Raw genomic sequence first — 18,506 nt, forward strand, 5'->3', positions numbered from 1 at the left:
TTCATCATCAGGTGGTTGTCACCTTTTATTTTGTATTTTAGATCATGTATATAAGATGGTTTACCTCCTGACAAGTCAAAACACACTCATCTAATTCAATCAATTATTCTTATTCTCTACTTTATTATTCTCTCCATCGTAGAACAATGCAGAACGTCATGTTTTTTGGTTGGCGACATAATATCATATGTGGAATCAACATCAGAATCAGAATTACTTTACTGATCCCCAGAGGGAAATTCTTTTATTACAAAACACACATACTGTACTGTAAGAGGTAGGAAACCCTTCATATAATATGTAATATGTCAAAAAATTTAATCAAACTATACTACAGCCCACCCCACAGTGTAAAGAAAAACCCAATAGCAGCAAATAAACACTATTCACATACACTACTCACAAAAAGTTAGGGATATTTGGCTTTCGGGTGAAATTTATGGAAAATGTGAAAAGTTCACGTTACAGTGATACAGTATTATCTCATGAAAGTCTGGTGTGAATGACACATTAACATGGGCGCCCAAATGAAACTGGCTTCGTTAATCGCGCGATAAAAAAATTGACGCCATTAAAATTGATTTGCGACTTTGACCTTAACCTAAACCCAAACCTGAAAATGAACTAAAGCACCACTGATCTGAGCTTTTTAAATACAGAATACTGTGTTTAACCCTCCTGTCGTCCTTCTGGGTCAAATTGACCCAATCTGTTTCCTTCCTCCATCCTTCCTTCTTTCCACAATCCTTTTTCCCTTCCTTCCTTCCTTCCTTCCTTCCTTCCTTCCTTCCTTCCTTCCTTCCTTCCTTCCTTCCTTCCTTCCTTCCTTCCTTCCTTCCTTCCTTCCTTCCTTCATCCTTACTTCTTCTTCCTTCCTCTTTTGATCCAATTGACCTGATCTGTTCCCTATACCTCCATCTTTCTCTCCTTCCTTGAACGAATCTGTTCTCTCCCTCCATCTTTATTTACTTCCTTTTTCCCTTCCTTCTCTCCACAATCCTTTTTCCCTCCATTCCTTCCTCCCTTCCTTCCTTCCTTCCTTCCTTCCTTCCTTCCTTCCTTCCTTCCTTCCTTCCTTCCTTCCTTCCTTCCCTTCGTCCTTACTTCTTCCTTCCTTTTTGACCCAATTTTGACCCTCCCTCCTTCTATCTTTCCTTCCTTTTTCCCTTCCTTCTTTCTTCCCATCTTTCCCAAATTTGTCCTCCCTTCCTTCCTTCCTTCTTTCCCTTCGTCTCGTCCATCCTTCCTTCCTTTTTTCTTTGACCCAGGAGGGCAACAGGAGGGTTAAATACAGAATACTGTGTTTAAATGAGTGTCTAATGGAGAACAAGAGGTAGTTTGGGGGCAGATAGAGGACAGAGAGCGATGGCTTTGGTTTAGTTGTCCGGCCCTCTGGTTAGGGTTAGGATTAAAGGGTTAAACCTCCGCGGGGCCGAAGCCAGCACGGCTCTGTGTCAAACAGGTGGGATCGCTTCACATGACACCAACTTTAGTTTTACAGGCAGGGCCACACACACACACAGACAAACACAGACACACACACGATGGAGTAATCAGTGGGATGCACATGGACAAATTCATGCACAGAGGCACAATTCACACTCACACACACACACACACAGAGGGGAATAATTAGCAGGGAACACACACGTACATAGAGATATGTGGTGTAGTCACACAGACGTGGGAGGGGCCACTGAAGTGCAGATACATGCAGGAATATTTGAAACACACACACATGCACCGTTCTTCACCTCCCACCTGATAACGATTGGTGTGCATTGTCATAACACGAGTGTGATGGCGCTCTGATTGGCTCAATGCTGGCCACATCAGATGTGCTCCATTAAAACTCTGTCTGACTGCCCGTTTGATCCCGGCCCAGTGTTTACTGGCACAGGCAGCTGTGCTCCAGAATAATGATGTGAGATATGTCCAGCCCATCTGTGTGTCTCGTCTGGATCGCGCACAAGTCACAACTTATCGGAAGCAGACACACAAAAATGTTATTTCATCGTCTTCAGTTATTTCCTATAACTTGCAAAGCTTCATATTCATGAGAAAAAAAAATACAGCATTGTTTCTGGTTCATGTCCTGTACTGTAGTTTCAACATAAAAACAGTTATATACAGTAAACATGCTTATTATATTCTATACTGTTATATTACTAACATTGGTTTTAGCTCTATATACAATAACCCATTCATTTGATTTTTTATTGATAAGAAAAACTATTTAATAGCACTTAATTTTCAAAACCATCGGAATCACAATGGGATTAAGCCAAACTAACCCAAAACCCTTAGGCAAACTTTGAAACTTTATAATTGCACACTATTAAGCATTAGTTAAGCATCAGTAAATACTGAATTCTTTATTTATAACACATGAATACTCATTAGTATGTAGTTTATAAATACAGTTAGTGCTTATCAGTAATGAGTAGAATAGAATAGAAGCTTTATTGTCATTGTAAAAGAAAATACAACGAAATTGCCAGTAAAGTAAAACATTTTTAACTGTGTTTATAAACTTCAGTATTCTGCTTAATTGTGTGTAGTTATTATAAAGCGTTACCCTTAGAAATGATGGGTTTCTAGGGACGGGGAGGAGGGCACTAAGACCCTGCAACCACTGCAACTAAACAGGCAAATATGAAAGATGCAGTTTTACAGGATTAGACATTAAGATATGAAAGGCTACTGTATATTAGTTTGTCATTAGGTTTTGAGTTTTCACTTTAGACGACTTTTTCTGGCCATTTTAGTTGAAGCCTGAACCTGCGCTCTGCTGCCGGATCACCAGCGCCCCCTCAGGGCAGGTGGTGCCACTACAGGTGGTTGTATGAGCAGGAAATATGAATATTGTAGGAATGTTTTCCACATGGAGAAGAGAGTGGAGTTTAACTGCAGTAACAGATGATATGAGGGAGCTACAGTTTAGCAGACAGCACAGCAGTGACCGTCCACAAACACATATGTTTAGCGTGTTTTCAGTATTTGCATGTATGACTCGTGTTGGTGTCAACATGTCACCATGAAACATGCGTGCACGAGTGTGTGTGTGTGTGTGTGTGTGCGTGTGCGCGCTGGCCCCGAACCAGAGAGTGTGTATGTGTCGAGGACGACGTCATAAAAGCCTTTAAAAGTGGATGAGCTCTCACACGACCAAATGTGATGTGAGCAAGTTAGTTCCCCCGAGTGGCTCTAGAGCGTGTCAAGAGCTGCCGATGAGTGTTGCGTGTTTGAGTCAGCAAGTGCGTGTGTGTGTCTGTGTGTGTGTGTGTGAGTGTGTGTGTGTGTGTGTGTGTGTGTCTGTGTGTGTGTCTGTGAGTGTGTGTGTGTCTGTGAGTGTGAGTGAAGGCTTTGGGTGGAGGGGTGTCAGGCAGCTTGTACTTTGATGTGTGTTTGCATGTAGGAGGGATGGATCAGGAGTGGGAGGCCTGTACAAGTCTGACGTGTGTGTGTCTGTGTGTGTGTGTGTGTGTGTGTGTGTGTGTGTGTGTGTGTGTGTGTGTGTGTGTGTGTGTGTGTGTGATCAACAGAGCTGCCACTGCCTGACCCTCTCATGTCTCGAAGGCCTCACACTCAGTCCCAATCAAAGCCTCATTACCATCAAGCCCTGCCAACGTAACAGCCTGCCAACTCTGTAGCCATCTCTCTCTCTTTCTCTCTCTGTCTCTCTCTCTCCCTCTCTCCCTCTCTCTCCCTCTCTCTCTCTCTCTCCCCCCCATCTCTTTTTGTCTCTCTCTCTCTCTGATCATCACTTGGACTCAGAAGCAACACCCAGTCTGTTAGTTTGGCATCGGCAAAGATGGTCGCTGCCCAGAAATTCGAGGGCTGCGCTAATTTTGCAGTGGTTTTGGTGTGTGTTCCTACAGTGTGTGTGTGTGTGTGTGTGTGTGTGTGTTGTCATGAACAAGTGAACAAGCCTGAACTCAAAAAAAGGCTCACGCTGCGACAAGCTTTGTGATGTGTTGTCATGATCTGTTTTTTCGACCGTTCTCGCCGTCGGCATTTCCAGAAACCTCGCACTCAATTTTTTTTTTTTTTTTTGAGGGCATTAATGCTCTGCACTCTCTGATCACCTGACCTCTGCAAGATGAGAAAAAAACTAGGCCTACATTTCCATTTTCCTTTGTTAAACAGTGAGCTCGGTCTAATTTGCTGTTTAATTTCACCTCATTCATTTGTTTGACGGTTTAAACCAGGACATGAGTAGAGACACATGAGGCCTGTTATGTAGTAATAGACACAGACGGCAAGCAAGGAAACGTCACTTCCGGTTAGGGCCGTGGGGGAAAACAAACCGTGTCCCCCATACACACTCATGCAAAAACGCGGCATTTTAAACCTTTGTCAAAGGCTTTTTCGCCGTCCTGTCTTAGTTTTAATCACATGTATATGCTGACAAAGAGCTATATTTTTAGAAACTCATCACGATCTGGGTCGATTGTTGTCCGTACATTTAAAAATATTAGGTATTTCACAGTCAGTCATATTTGTCTTCCCCCACGGCTCTGACGCTCTCTTAGTCGCCGCCGGCCGGCTCTAGACACTCGTAGACACTGCCTGAGTTGTTGTGTATTATTTTGCACCGCAAATAAATTCAAAAACCACAACCTGAACTTTTATATCGGAACTTCGCTCATCTTCTCCAAACGTGTAACGCTCTGACCGGAAGTGAAGGTTGCCGACCCTGCTGACTCGGTGTAGGCTATGGCTGTGAAAACTTTATATTTTAAGATGTACGGACAGCAATCGACCCAGATCGTGATGAGTTTTCTAATATATAGCTCTTTGTCAGCACATACATGTGATTAAAACTAAGACAGGACGGCGAACAAGCGTTTGACAAAGGTTTAAAATGCCGCCTTTTTGCATGAGTGTGTATGGGGAAAACGGTTTGTTTTCCCCCACGGCCCTAACCGGAAGTGACGTTTCCTTGCTTGCCGTCTGTGTCTATGCTACAACGTTGTTCTTTGGCTTAGCTCTGTACCTTCAGCTGAATGTCAGTGTTAGCAAATGTTAGCATGCTAGTGCAGATAGCATGTCAATGTAGCCTACCCAGTTAGCAGGTTAACATGCTAATGTTTAGTATCACAATTTACCACAGTCTTTTTAGCTGTTAGCTGTTAGCTGTCTTTGTCCAAGCAACATAAAAACAACAACAACACTTGTTTTCACTTTTTATTGTAAATTTTCATTCAGAAATAATAAATCTCTGCTAAATGGCAAATAAAGGCAATATTTTCCGAGTAATAATTTTACAATGGTAGGTGTCATGATGTAGCCTAGATGAGGAGGAAGAGGTGGAGCAGCTAATGTTAGCATAAACAGCTGTTTACCTACCAGTCATTGAGTTCAGCATAAAACTTGATTCTTCTACTCACCAAGAGTTTTTCTCCAGTGGTGGAGTGGTTGCTTTTATTTCTTTGATGTATTTTCTTCTTTTGAGGTTAGCTAGCCTCAGCCCCACAAGCCCATCTCATCAAGGTGAAGCATCTTTATTTATATAGCGCATTTCATACCAAGGCAACTCAATGTGCTTTACATAAGACAAAACGGCATAAAAAACTAAAGTTAAAAGCAGGAGCAAAGAAGAATAAAAAAGTAAAATAAAAGAAAATAGATGAAGTTTAAAGTTCTTAAAAAGAGCTCAGCTATAAGCACATGAAAAGAGAAATGTTTTTAACCTTTTAACCAAGCTCAGATGACGTATAATAACAAGTTGTCCTGTAAACATAATGATTGACCACCACCACCTGTTCACTGCAATAAAACAACTGTTTGCTGCAGAAAAAGTGACAAAAGGAGAATTAGAGAAATAGAGCTCATTGAAAACAGTGGAGGAAGGTACGATAGAAAATCCCTTCATTTTACTCCTTCGTATCCTTGACGTTCTCATGAATACCATCATACTGAGATCTTATTCTGGTCGCAGCCTGTCTTGAATCTGTCTTAAATTCACCGCTCAGTGATTTCCTGACATCCCAGCTTGACTGACTGACGCCCTCGTCCAGCGTCGTTGCCCACAACAACACCACCGGGTTGTTTTTACTTTTTCTTTTGTGTGCTGTTGTTACACGGATTAGCGACAGCCAGTGACACGCGGGTGGTGGTGGTGGTGGTGGTTGTGGTCTGCTGCTGAATAGAGTCAGCCGATTCCTTGACATTTTGAAGTTGTCGCTCGAAACCGCAGAAACCCGTCGATGCCTCATTATCAGTGCCGCCGCCGCCGGGCTGCATGGCAGGACGAGGCAGGACGAGGCAGGACGAGGCAGGACGAGGCAGGACGAGGCGGGCCCAACTGTGCCTGGAATATAGAAGATTATTAAACGCCCCGGTGTCACGGTTAATACTCTGTCTCCTCTTCAAAGTTTTCCTATTCAGTCATAAATCTTGCTGTGTGTTTGTGTGTCTGTGTGTGTGTGTGTGTGTGTGTGTGTTTGTGCGTGTGTGTGTGTCTGTGTGTGTGTGACAAGGAGAGTTGTGCTGTTTTTTAAAGGGCTGTTAATGAAAGTTAGTGGTGTGGAGAGACAAAGTGTCAACCGTCCCTCGCCGTGATAGATCGCTCCTGCTCTTAGCATTAACAGCAAGCCGTCACTCTCTCAGACGGCCGCAGTTAAATTAATCAGGTAATGGACCCTAGTCTCTACCCCCTAACCCCCCCCTCAACCACCATCACCATCACACCACCGCCGCCGCCGCAGTTTCCCCTCCCCGTTGCTATCTATCTCTCATTCCCCTCACTCTGTCTCCTCAGCTTCAGTATCTGCTGTCAGTCTGCTGTGTGTTTGGTGGAAGTTTGGCTGCTGCATTCAGGCGACGTTCAGATGTCTGATGAGTCGTGCTTGGTTTGAAAATCGTGCCTCAGTCCAACGGACAGAGATAATTTTATTTCCTTTTTTCCTTCTCTCTTGGTATTGGTCATGTATGGTCCTATGAAAAACCGTCACGATTAGGGATGTCACAATTACTTGTTTTCACAATTAATCGCGGTATTTAACGCCACAATTAATTGATCGCAAAGATTCCTAAATACCGTCACTTTCCTGTGTCGGCAGATGTGCGCCAAAGTAAAGGTAAATGCAGATACTGATCCATTTACGTAACTTTAACGTAACATTGAATTGGTAGGAATTTAAATGCTAGAGTGTCATTTGTAATTAAAAAAATTAAAGATTAAAATTAACTTAAACATTTGGTATAGATGACAATTAATGACTTGAATATTTCAAACACTTCCCCTGGCGGATTAATAATTGGTCATATTTTAATAGATATTTAAAATATTTTATAATTAGTATATATTTTAACTATATTTGATTTTACACATTAATAGTGTTGTGAAATTAATTCATGTATAACAATCGTGATAATCGTAATACCGTGATTATTTCTCTGACAATAATCGTACCAAAAAAATCTATTATTGTGACATCCCTAGTCACGATACACTGATTGATTGTTTTTGTCTCATTTATGCTTCACTCTGACATAAATACATTTTTTTGTCACTTTGTCTTCATTACTTTCCTTTTTTCTCACTCTCCCATTCATTCATTCATTCATTCATTTTTTTTGTATTTATTTACATGTCTCTAACCTCTCCTCTCTGTTTTGTTTCACACACTCCTACAGTAGCTACACACCTCTGGCTTTTCTCTGCAGATTCATTTGCTTCTTCTTGTTCTTTTCTCCCCGTGTTTCTCTCATTGATTGACTTCATTTCCCTTGTTTTCAATTCTCTTTCTTCTGTATTACTTTCCACACTCACACACACCCTCTCTCTCTCCCTCTTCCTCTCTTTTGAGTCAATCTGCCCTCTCCCTTTAATCCTTAAACACACACACCTTCCACTCTTTCACTTTTTTTGGTTTGCCTTTGTTCTTGTGACTTTCTCTTTCCATCACTTTCATTTTATCTTTCTCTATATATATGTTTAACTGTACTTTGTCTTTTGGACCTTGTCTTTATATTCTTCACCGTAGTTTAGTTCCTGATTTTAATGTTTCATTCACTGAGTTTCTCTTGCACAAGTTCATTCTTTTACTTTCTTGTTCACTGTCCTCTGTGTCATTAACACACACACACACACACACAGACACACACACGTTGTCTCTTTAGAAGTCGTAGATATTCTCCGCGGACCAATTTCCCTGTGAATAATCATGGAGGTTCATTGTGGAAGCGAGCGTGGTGCCAAAGTCATTTCTTCAACAGGCTGCAGCTTTATACTGAGTCAATCAAGCTGAAATATCTCTGCAATGGCTCCTATTTCGTTAAGCGTCACTCCCTCCCTATGAATATAATTACTGTGATGTGATGGGGTGGAGAGGTAGGGGGGGTGGGGGGGTGGGGGGGTGTTCGTGTCTACGCCTCCTTCGTTTACCACTCCCCGACTTTAAACGAGCTGAATTGGGTTTGAAGTTGTGAGAAGTAGTTTTTCAGATGGTTCATTTCAGGGCTCGATCAAACCTGCAGGGTGCTTTTCTTTTTCCTTTTTTTTCTTTTTTTATGTGTGTGTGTGATCGCAGACGACGCTTTCAGGCAGATCAGTGAACTTTGTGTGTGTGTGTGTGTGTGTGTAGGTGGAGGTAACTGTCAAGGTTCTGGCTGTCAGCACTTTGACTCAAAAGAAATGTCTTGAATTTTAACAGCAAACCCACCGGGTCACATAAGGTAATGAAAGGTGAATGTCATGGCTTTAGAATATCTGAATATTGCGGTTTTTGTTGATATGTTTGTGTGATCTCTCTCCTGTCTTCTGAAGAATAAGACACTCATTTTTGCATTGTCGTGTGGATGTGAAATGAATTAGATGACCACAGTTGCTCCATGACTTGGATCTTAACAGCCTTGGACCACCAGATGATGTAGATAATAAAGATGGGTGACGAATTTCAGGCCATACCGACCTTGTTGTGCAGTTTAAATTCTGCATTTTAATGCTGCACCTGCCTCCACTGCTCCTTGTCTGTCCTATTTTATACATCTGATCTACTGCAGAGAAGAAAATCTGCTTCTTATGGAGATGGTATCTGACCCAGAGTTCCTGTTTCAGCCTAAAAACCACAGCTATCAATGAAACTAATGAGCCTGGGTTTACCCATGCTGCCTTGCGCACAAATTTATTCGCTCTGCAAGTCAGCCTGGAAACCATGGACCCAATTTCCCTCTCAACGAGGGAGCCAATCACAGAACGGGGGAGGGGGCAGCAAGACCATTACAACACACCGAAGTGACTTTGTTGATAGCTTGTCGATCCAACATGGCGGCAGACGCTTTACCTTTCGATGCAGCGCTAGAAAGTGTTTCAAGTAGTTTACACTGCAAGTTTATTTTGAAAAAAGAGCAACGTTTAGCAAGTGGATATCTGTTGCTCTACATATGTCATTGGGTATGATTGATACGGTTGGCTATAAGCTACGTACAGACGCATTTGATAGACAATGTAGCGCCCAATAAACAGCTCGGGGCTTTCGTAAACCACGCCTCAAATACGAAAAAATAAATGGGTGGTTCCCAGACCGAATCTCAAGTTATTATTTTAATGAATTAGTTGTATCATAGTTGAATATTTACACTAAATGGGTATTCATTGTGCATGTTTTTATGCTGCAGGTTCGGGAAGCACAGGAAGGACGAGCGACCGGGGGAAAAGATGGATCGTAAAGGCTCCAGCAAGTGGAGACCCGAGGAGACGCAGGTTTCTGAGGAGGAGACGCTGAAGATGAGGTTGGAGCAGGAGAGGTGAGGTCCTGATGATGCAGCTGCTCCTGCTGAACGCTGATGTAGTGGTGTGTGTGTGTGTGTGTGTGTGTGTGTGTGTGTGTGTGTGTGGTGTTCCTCCTTTTGTCTCTGGACTCCCGTGTGCTTTGTTCCTCTGGTGTCAAACAGGCCGTGAATTGTCATAATCTTGCAGCTCTGCTGAGCTATAAGAATCAAAGTGAAAGCACGAGTGAATAAAATAACTGGTATTTGCTCTTGGGGATCGCTCGCTGTGTTGCCAAGCGAAGAAATCCATGTGTTTTAATAGCCTTGATCATAGCTCCGAAAGTGCAAATCCAAATTAAAGCCTCTGTGTTGTCTGCCCTCCTTTGCCTCTCTTAGCCTCCCTTATCTCCACTCATTAAAGCTGAAATGCTCAAACTAGTGGACGACAAAATTAATTTTGACTAAGGCTTGTAAAGCCTCTAGTACTGCTCCCTGCTTTGATATATATCAGTTAATATGCAGCATGTGGCCAAAAGTATATGGACAACTGAACATTTTGTCCCCAAAAAAAAGACAATGTGTGAATGTGTTTCTCCAATAAAACACAGATAGTTAATTCACAGGGAAGTCTTTGACTTCTTTGGGAATAAGTGATATTAGCCACTGATGTTGGCCCGGCTCATAATCTGAGCTCCGGTCCATCCCCAATGGTTTTGGATGGAGGTTGAGGTCAGGGCTCAGTGCAGACCAAAAACAAAATATTCCTCCACGGACCTCATTTAGTGTTCTGGGGCTTTGTAATTATAAAACCAAAATTAAAAAAAACAGCATTTCAAAGACTGTTGCTGCAACGTTGGGAGCAAATTATTGTTTAAAATATCATAGTGTGTGCGCTGTAAGAACTCCCTTAATTGGAAAAGACCAAAAGTGCACGGAAGTACGAGATGGACAGGGATGTTGTACCCGAGTTGCATGATGGGAGTTTGGAGGGAAACAAGGAGGTCATGACCACCGCTCAGTGTTTTTAATCTAGCAGAACAATCGGAGTGAATGAATTCCCTCTACTCTCTCTTATAGACTGAACAACAAAGCCCTGTTTTTTAAAATGACTCTCTTTGATGCAGTAGCGTGTGATTTTAATGGTTTGATTAATTTAAGTTATTTTTAAAAAGGAGAGCAGATGCTGATAAAAACATAAATCTACTGTTATCAGGTGGTTTTTCTGGGAACCAAACGGCCCCGAGACGCCGTGTCTCGCTGCCTCTCCGTCTCCACCAAACTAAATGTCAGACGGGCACTGGGCCAGTATTTTTTGGGGGCAGCGGTTTATAAATGCCAAGGCCATTACAGCCCTGCCAGCTAATTAATTCCCATGCTCTTGGTGTAGGGGCAGGAGTCATTACTCCCCTCAGTTGCTCGTTATGAAAATTTGGTTTGTAATTCTTTCTTTACGCCCGCAGAGCAGATAGTCCAATAATATGATAATGGGCTCGTCTTTATTTTTTAATTGGCATTAGGTTAACGCAAATGCCACGTCAGATGATTTGGTTTGTTACGCCGCGTGTCGTTAAAAGTTCAGAATGGTCTCTTTGTATGTTAATCAAATACGTGACTTGTCTGTTATTTCCTGTTACTCAAAATACAGTTGTCACATGCTTCTATTAGCAAGATGGAGCTGCAGCTGCTCCGACGTCAGAGCTGATACTACTACGTTATTTCAGACACAACAGGTTCCCTCCTCCTCCTCCTCCTCTTCCTCCTCCTCCTCCTCCTCCTCCTCCTCCTCCTCCTCCTCCTCCTCCTCCTCCTTCTTCTTCGTTCAACTCGTTCTGCAGTTCTAGTGATGTTGGGGTACAGTGGATTCAGTTGTACTTTTTATGCTATAAAAAATTCATTGTAGATGAAGTGGTTCTTCATTTTTCCCCTTTTGTCTTTGTCCAGCTTCAATCCTGAGTTTGCTTTCTCATGTATCTTAATCTGGGTTCTTGTAAAGCTTCAGCATGAGATGTAAAAGGACTGAAAACCACTAAACTCTGCAGCAGGAGATGTGATGTTTTTATTACACAGTCATTTAAGCAAAGGCAGTGGTATGTTACACCTACTGTAGCTCTTCTTCCATGATTTATCTTTGGTCGGGGCCTCTGCAGGAGCTGAGAAGGGGCTGGGTCAGTTATGTTTTTGTTTTAGTTTATTAGTGTGGAACGGTTTAGTGATGTAAACACTCCGGGGCAAGAAGGAGCTCAGGGAAATCAGACAATTGGGAGATGGGGAAACCAAAAATGAGCTACATGCAGGTAGGAACTCTGAGCAGGAAGTGTCGGGGGACCGTCTGGTAGCTCTTTAAGTCAATACAATAATTATTTTGTTCAGCATCGGGTGTTTGACCCTCCCCGAACACCTGAAAAGCACAAGCAGGAGCTTCTCTTAGATGCTCCGGTATCGACAGTGAGATCCCACTGAGGACCGAGGAGGAGGAGGAGGAGGAGGAGGAAGAGAGGGAAGAGGAAGAGGAGGATCGTGGCTCCATTTTGGCGTTAAACAACAATCCAGTTAGCTGCGTTACGCCGAGCTGCTCCTAGCGAAGGTTCAGCCGGCTCTGGCACCTCGCTGCAGAGCGCCTATTGATTGGCCGCTGCCAGAGGCTACGTTAATCCAGCTGTGATCGACTAGATGGATCACAGGGTTTAAGTCTCGGGTCCCGGGGGACTCCAACCCCAACTGAGTCCCACAAATCCAGACAGACAGCTCAGACTGTGCACTGCCAGTGTTTGCATGGGAGTTAAAGCCGGGCCATTTAAATAGCAGATGCATATATACTGCTGTGTCACTGCTGAAATGAATGTCAACAGTTCTAACTAATCTAATTTCCTTTAGTACATTTAAGTAAGTAGTACTACTATTGCTAATGCTAATATTAATGCTGCTGCACTGTCCTTAGCTTTGCTTTGGCCAGTGCCACATGCTCAGTTTTCTACCTGGCAGGTGTGACTGCACCTGTTAGAGTGGCCAACACAGTGGGTTGCCAGATGATATTGGCCTGTATTGTGGCAAAAAAAAAAAAAAAAAAAATCATAATCAATCGGCCAACATAACACTCTCCTTTGCCAGAGCGTTCTGTACACAAAGCACACAGCACTGAGCACATCAGTCAGTGCATGAATTCAGTTTGTGTTTTAAGAGGCAGCCAGTGTACTGCACCATGCACCAACTCATTTGTCCCAGTGAACTTCCCTTGACCCAGACGCTGCTGCTGCTGCTGCTGAGCATCGGCTCTTGTGAGATGTATTTCCCTTACAATTTAAGTGCCACATAGGAAAAAAAAAGTCACATTCCTAAAAACGTCCAAACTTACTTCTGCATAGCTGGCTTGACCTGGATATGAATGTTTAAAAAACTCTGCAGTATTCCCCCCTTGAAGAACGCAGCGAGTGCTTCAGATGTGGTTAAAGTTTCTTCCTCCCTCCCCTAAAAACCATAAAACATTTCCAGATATCAATCCAAAAAGGATTTTTCAGCAGCCATCTTATCCCGCCGGACCTTCTCCCTTCATGTACTTCCTGCCTTTCTCTGTGGTCTATCAGTTATGTCAGCATTACCGCTAAAAGGAAGGTTTATTACACAGCGGGCAGAATAGCACATAATGGACCATTGTTCTGGCTCGATGTGGTAGAAAGGTCACTCGTCAAACACCTTTCTTCCACCATAATGTGCCATCCTGCCGTTTCTATACCCTTTTATCTGCTTTCTCTCTCTCTGCTCTGCACTTTCCTTTGTATAACATCTGACTCTATTCTCACTCTAATGTTGATTTTTTTTTTTTTAACAATGTACCCTTCACGCTGAGAGTATTTTCATCTCTCATCAAGGTTAGTCATTGGAGAGAAAACAGAGTTTTCCTTACACAAATATTTTGGGACTGAGAGGTTAATGATCAGGCCAAGTGTGGTTTTCCTTCCTCTCCCATTTCAATCAATGCTGTTGTATCTGTGGACCAGTTTTAGCCATTTTGCTTGTTAAGTGTTTGTCATGTTGACGTGGATAGAGAGACTTTGTCTGGTGGACGGAAAACCCATGTTGACAGTTACTTCCTGTTAAAAGTGGTTTAAAAGTTTGAGGTCTTCACAGAGAATGGCAGCTTGGGATAATTGTGGCACAGCTCCACTGCACAAAAAAAGATTCTGAAAGACATTCAAACAATATAAAGTACCTTTTCACATGTTTATAAAGTCACCAAGCTCTTCATGCAAGTTATTCCCCAAAAACCTGTAGGTCAAGCAACACAACTTTATCGCATATTGCTTACTGCTAACTTAGTTTGTGTGTAGAGTATGTAGTGATTGATAACATGCCAGTGATAAATACCGATGTGTATTATTTAAATATTTTTGGTAGAGTATGTGACAGCAGGAGTTGAGAATCACTGACTTACTGTTTTTTTGTTTATTCATTTTAAAGGAGCCATTTGTTTTGCTAGTTTTGCTGTTGCTACATAGTAATAATTAATTTACACAAACTTTTCACCATCAAACGTCACTCCTTTTACTCATCAACAGCTGTCTCCAGCAGTGGAAAGACAACAATCTCTTTTATGCTACTAAGCTCACCATAGTCTCCAACCTGACCTGAGAGGATGTGTTTTAACTTCTTGTCTTGTAAATGCAACAATAATGAAATGAAAATGTTAAGATTACAAACAAACTGCAACAAACCTAATCAATAATTTATCCATTGATCAACAGATCAACAGAAACCCCATTGCAGCGCATACACAGTACAGTGTCTCAGGTCTGTTTGTACTGTACTGTACGTTGCCGTCCTTGCTCTTTGTCTCAGTACTTCAACTCTTTAGATTTCAGATTGTGTCTTTTGTCACATATATATAACGCAACTGGTTCAAAGCTTGCATCCTTCCTCACTCAGAAACTGGCCCCGCTGACCCCGTCCAGGGCCTCGCTATGGAAAGGGGTCTGCACGGCGAAGGCCAGGCGGCTGGATTGGTATGTCTGTCTGGCCTTATCTTATCAGCCGCTGCGCTTGTGTATACAATCAGTAGCTGCTGCCGCTTTCTCTGATGGAAAACACAGTTTTTCCTCTGGGTTTAAAGATAGATCCCTCAAGGGCCCCGCTTCCTTCTGCACCATTAGATAATTGCTGAGTCCACAAATAGTAGGCTACAGACTCAGTGTGCAAGTCCACAAGCTTTCATCTGACGCAGGTTGAGTTGTTGGACTTGTGTGTAACATTTTTTGCTAAAAAGCGATTGTTACCCCCCCGTCCGTGGGTTCAGCGAGGGCGCCGTTAGTCATCAGGTTCATTAGGAGTCCTGTTTAGGTGTTTCTGAACTAAATCCCTCTCATTTCTGTTCTTTTTTAAACTCACATGGCGCTCCCCTCCGACGGCGAGCTCTCCTTATCAGACTTATTGTTTCGTTATGCACGGCATGCAAATTTTTCTGGAGGAAGGCATTTCAGATTTCAGCCCGCTGTGTGTTCAGTGAAGTCGCACCCCCTGCTTCGCCGCCGCCGCCGCTGTCCCATTCGCTTTCTCGCTGCCATTAAAAAGGGGCCTGGGAGAAAAGAGAGCAGTATGATAATTGGTAGTTGTAAAGCTCTGATAATTGGCATGGCTGTAATTATGGGGCTTCGCAATAGGTAGTAGCCCCCCCTCCCCACCCCATCCCACCCTACCCCACCCCCTGCTGTCGAAAATGGTGTTGCCAGTTATTCACAAGATAATGGCTTGAAGAGAAAGAGCGCATGTGTGATTTCTGTGTGTTTTTAGTTCCTAGCTGTGGGAGACAGGAAGGTATCAGAGGTGTGTGTGTGTTTGTGTGTTTGAAAGAGAAAAGCATAGCAGCTATACATTCGCAGCACTCTGTGAATACAAAGTGTTTTCTTTGTTCAAGGTGTTGAGGGGGCTAGAGACTATTATACAATGTTTATGGTATTATTCATTGGCGTGGGGTGGGCGGGTGGAGGGGCATAAATAATAGACTCCACATCTTCTCTCCTCTGTAATGGAAAGCTAAAAAGGCACAATAAACAATCCGTTGCAGATGTTAGGTCTGGTGTTTTGTTAATGTGACACTGGAGATTTACAGCAGCTCCACAGTGTAGAAGGTTTTACCTCACAGACTGGAAGACTTTGAACCATGATTCATGAACGATTTCACCGCCGTTCATTCAATTTCATGTACAAACGCTAAATATGTAATTCAATCTGCTTTTTCCTGCAGCAGTATTTCTTTTATGTCACTATTTTCTGTGCCGTTATCAATATAAATGATAGTTCAGACTTGCAGGTAGCATATTAATCCTCCTAATCTGACTGCAGGCTCGAGTTTAGTTAGTATGTAGCTAAGCTACCTGTAGATTTGAATTGAGCCGGATCATTAGCAGCAGCAGCAGCAGCAGTAGCAGCAGCAGCTGCTGTAGCTCAGGACGTCAGCACCTCTTCACTGAGGCCAAACATGAACAAATGAGACAATTTCAGACCTTGAAATGTTTGTATAATACAATACACCTCTTGTTATAATATTCTTTAAAAGGCCTGAGATCAAGCTTTGTCAATATGGAGAGGACTGTTGTCTGTAAGTAAAGGGACTGTAAATGTTGTGTTTTCTGGAGAAGAAGAACAAGAAGAAGCAACATGTTTGCCAAGTATAACGCAGTAAAGAACATGTGTACTTGTGTTTGTCCTTGATGCATAAAAGCAACAATAACACATGGATGGAGCCTGGAGCTGCACAGAACTGTATTTATTTTGATATAATGTGAACATTTCAGCTAGAAAATCTGGATTTTAAACATTTTTTTATAGACTTTATTTATTTGCACATATAAAATAGAACACATGCATTTGCATATCTCTCTTGGTAGGGAGGAAGATAGGAAAAAATGTGCAGGTGAGGTGGGAAACCTGAAAGGCTTATCGAATGACCTCACCTTGACCTAACAATAATTTAAACAAAGTAAAGAAATAATTGTAGAGAAATAAAATTAAAAAAAATAAAAATGTCCTCCATCATCTTCCTCCCCAGGATCCAGGCCAAGACCAGGGAGCTGAGGGAGCGCCAGGCCCGGGAGCGGGACTACGCCGAGATTCTGGACATCAACCGAACGCTGGAGCGGTCGTCGGAGGAGGAGCACCCGTACGCCGGCATCAACCCCCTGAACAGCTCGGTGGACAGCGGCCACAGCCGGCCGCACAGCCCCCGGGACGAGTACCCCCACGTCCACCCGCACCACCAGCACCAGACCTCCGACTCCCTCTACACACAAGTCAGCAAGGCCCGCAACGAGCGGCCCCCATCCGCAGACAGGTAGGGGGCGCAGTCTGTTTCTACAGCTCACTTTCCTCATAGTGAAGAGCCGAAGCAGAAGCAGGAAGTAACGGACGGTCGCCATGGGAGCTCAGTTCAGAAAAAGTCTCCATGCAAGTGAATGGGAGTCAAAGTTTTATTTCGTGATCCGATTGAATTGACCTATGGCTAAGCCACGCCCCCAAACACGATGAGCCAATCACAGTGCGCATAGCTAGCCCATACACTGGGACATTCTCTGCTTCCACGTCCATTGAAATGCATTGCAGTTAGTCAGTTTTCATTGGTTTTTATATGTTTTTTCTTGACATTTTAAGTTTAAATGGTCAAACGGTGTGCATGGGGTACATGCAACTACGACACTAGGTATCCTGAGAGGCCACGGGGGGATTTTTTTACCTTTTCCTAAGCCACATCTCAACCAAGAGAAGTGTCTGCTCTGGATAAAGTTATGCAGTAGACCACAACACCAACTAAACCTGGATAAACTTAACAAGGATGTCTACATCTGTTCTAAGTTAAGTCAACAACGTATTTGAGGCAACATATTGTCAGAGATGTTTAGATGTTAGCCAGCATCACAACTAAGCATAAAGTCTGCTAGCTTAATGCTAACGTATAATGCAAAACTCCATAGACAGGCTAACAGAAGTTAGCCCGTCGCTATCGGCATTTTACGGCAAACGGCAGCCATAGCAGTAAAGCTAAGTGAAGTTTTGGTGACTTCGAGTTGATATTTAATCTTTCTGTCTCCAAAAACCATCAATTGCCTCCTGTGAAATGTCTCTACTGTGACAGCTGTTGCCATAGCAACTGTCACCGCATGTTGACTGTTTGTCCGGGTGGGTGGAGGGGGCGGGGCTTAGCCAGAGGTCAATTGTGCCATGAGAAAAACATCTGTCCTCTACCTGTTTAAAACATCACGTTTCATGAAGAGAAATCAGCAGTTTGTTGTAAAACTATTGTAGAATAAAATTCAGAAGAATCCGTAACCATAGAGACTCCAGGTGGCGTAGGTGGTGACGTCAGTTGGTGAGGTATTTTTTGTGGTTCACCAGATCTGTAGTCCTAGAGCGTCGTCACACAAAATACATTCTTCTGTTGCCGTTTTACGATCAACTGCTGGTTTCTCTTCATGAAACGTGATGTTTTAAACAGGTAGAGGTCAGAGTTTTTTCTCATGACACAATTCAATCAGATCACGAAATAAAATTTTGACTCCCGTTCACTCACATGGAGACTTTTTCCGAACTGAGTTCCCATGGTGACGTTACTTCCTGCTTATAGGTAGGCTCTCTATTTCCTTTATGAGCTGCGGCTTCTGTCACGTTTTCTTTTCCCTTTCACACCGTCTGTCTGTCTTTTGGGGGGAAAAAAGGAGAATTAATTACCTGGTGACACTAATGAAATTCCACTGGAGCCACAATCCCATTCAGACCAGGTGACGAGCTGCCGTTCACAGTTC

General features: G+C 43.0%; 1 protein-coding gene across 13 annotated transcripts in view; it reads left to right on the plus strand.

Moving 5' to 3' along the window:
* Positions 1–18,506, plus strand: part of pard3ab (par-3 family cell polarity regulator alpha, b) — a 304,350-nt gene that overhangs the window by 215,934 nt on the left and 69,910 nt on the right. For all 13 annotated transcript variants that reach the window (XM_085803913.1, XM_085803917.1, XM_085803908.1 and 10 more), the window contains 2 exons: positions 9,628–9,756; positions 16,760–17,041. In XM_085803913.1, coding sequence (XP_085660039.1) covers positions 9,628–9,756; positions 16,760–17,041 — 411 coding nt within the window. The remainder of the gene's footprint in view (positions 1–9,627; positions 9,757–16,759; positions 17,042–18,506) is intronic.

This window comes from Trachurus japonicus, chromosome 17, assembly GCF_045865225.1.
Source record: "Trachurus japonicus isolate A0001 chromosome 17, Traja_1.0".
NCBI classification, from domain to species: Eukaryota; Metazoa; Chordata; class Actinopteri; order Carangiformes; family Carangidae; genus Trachurus; species Trachurus japonicus.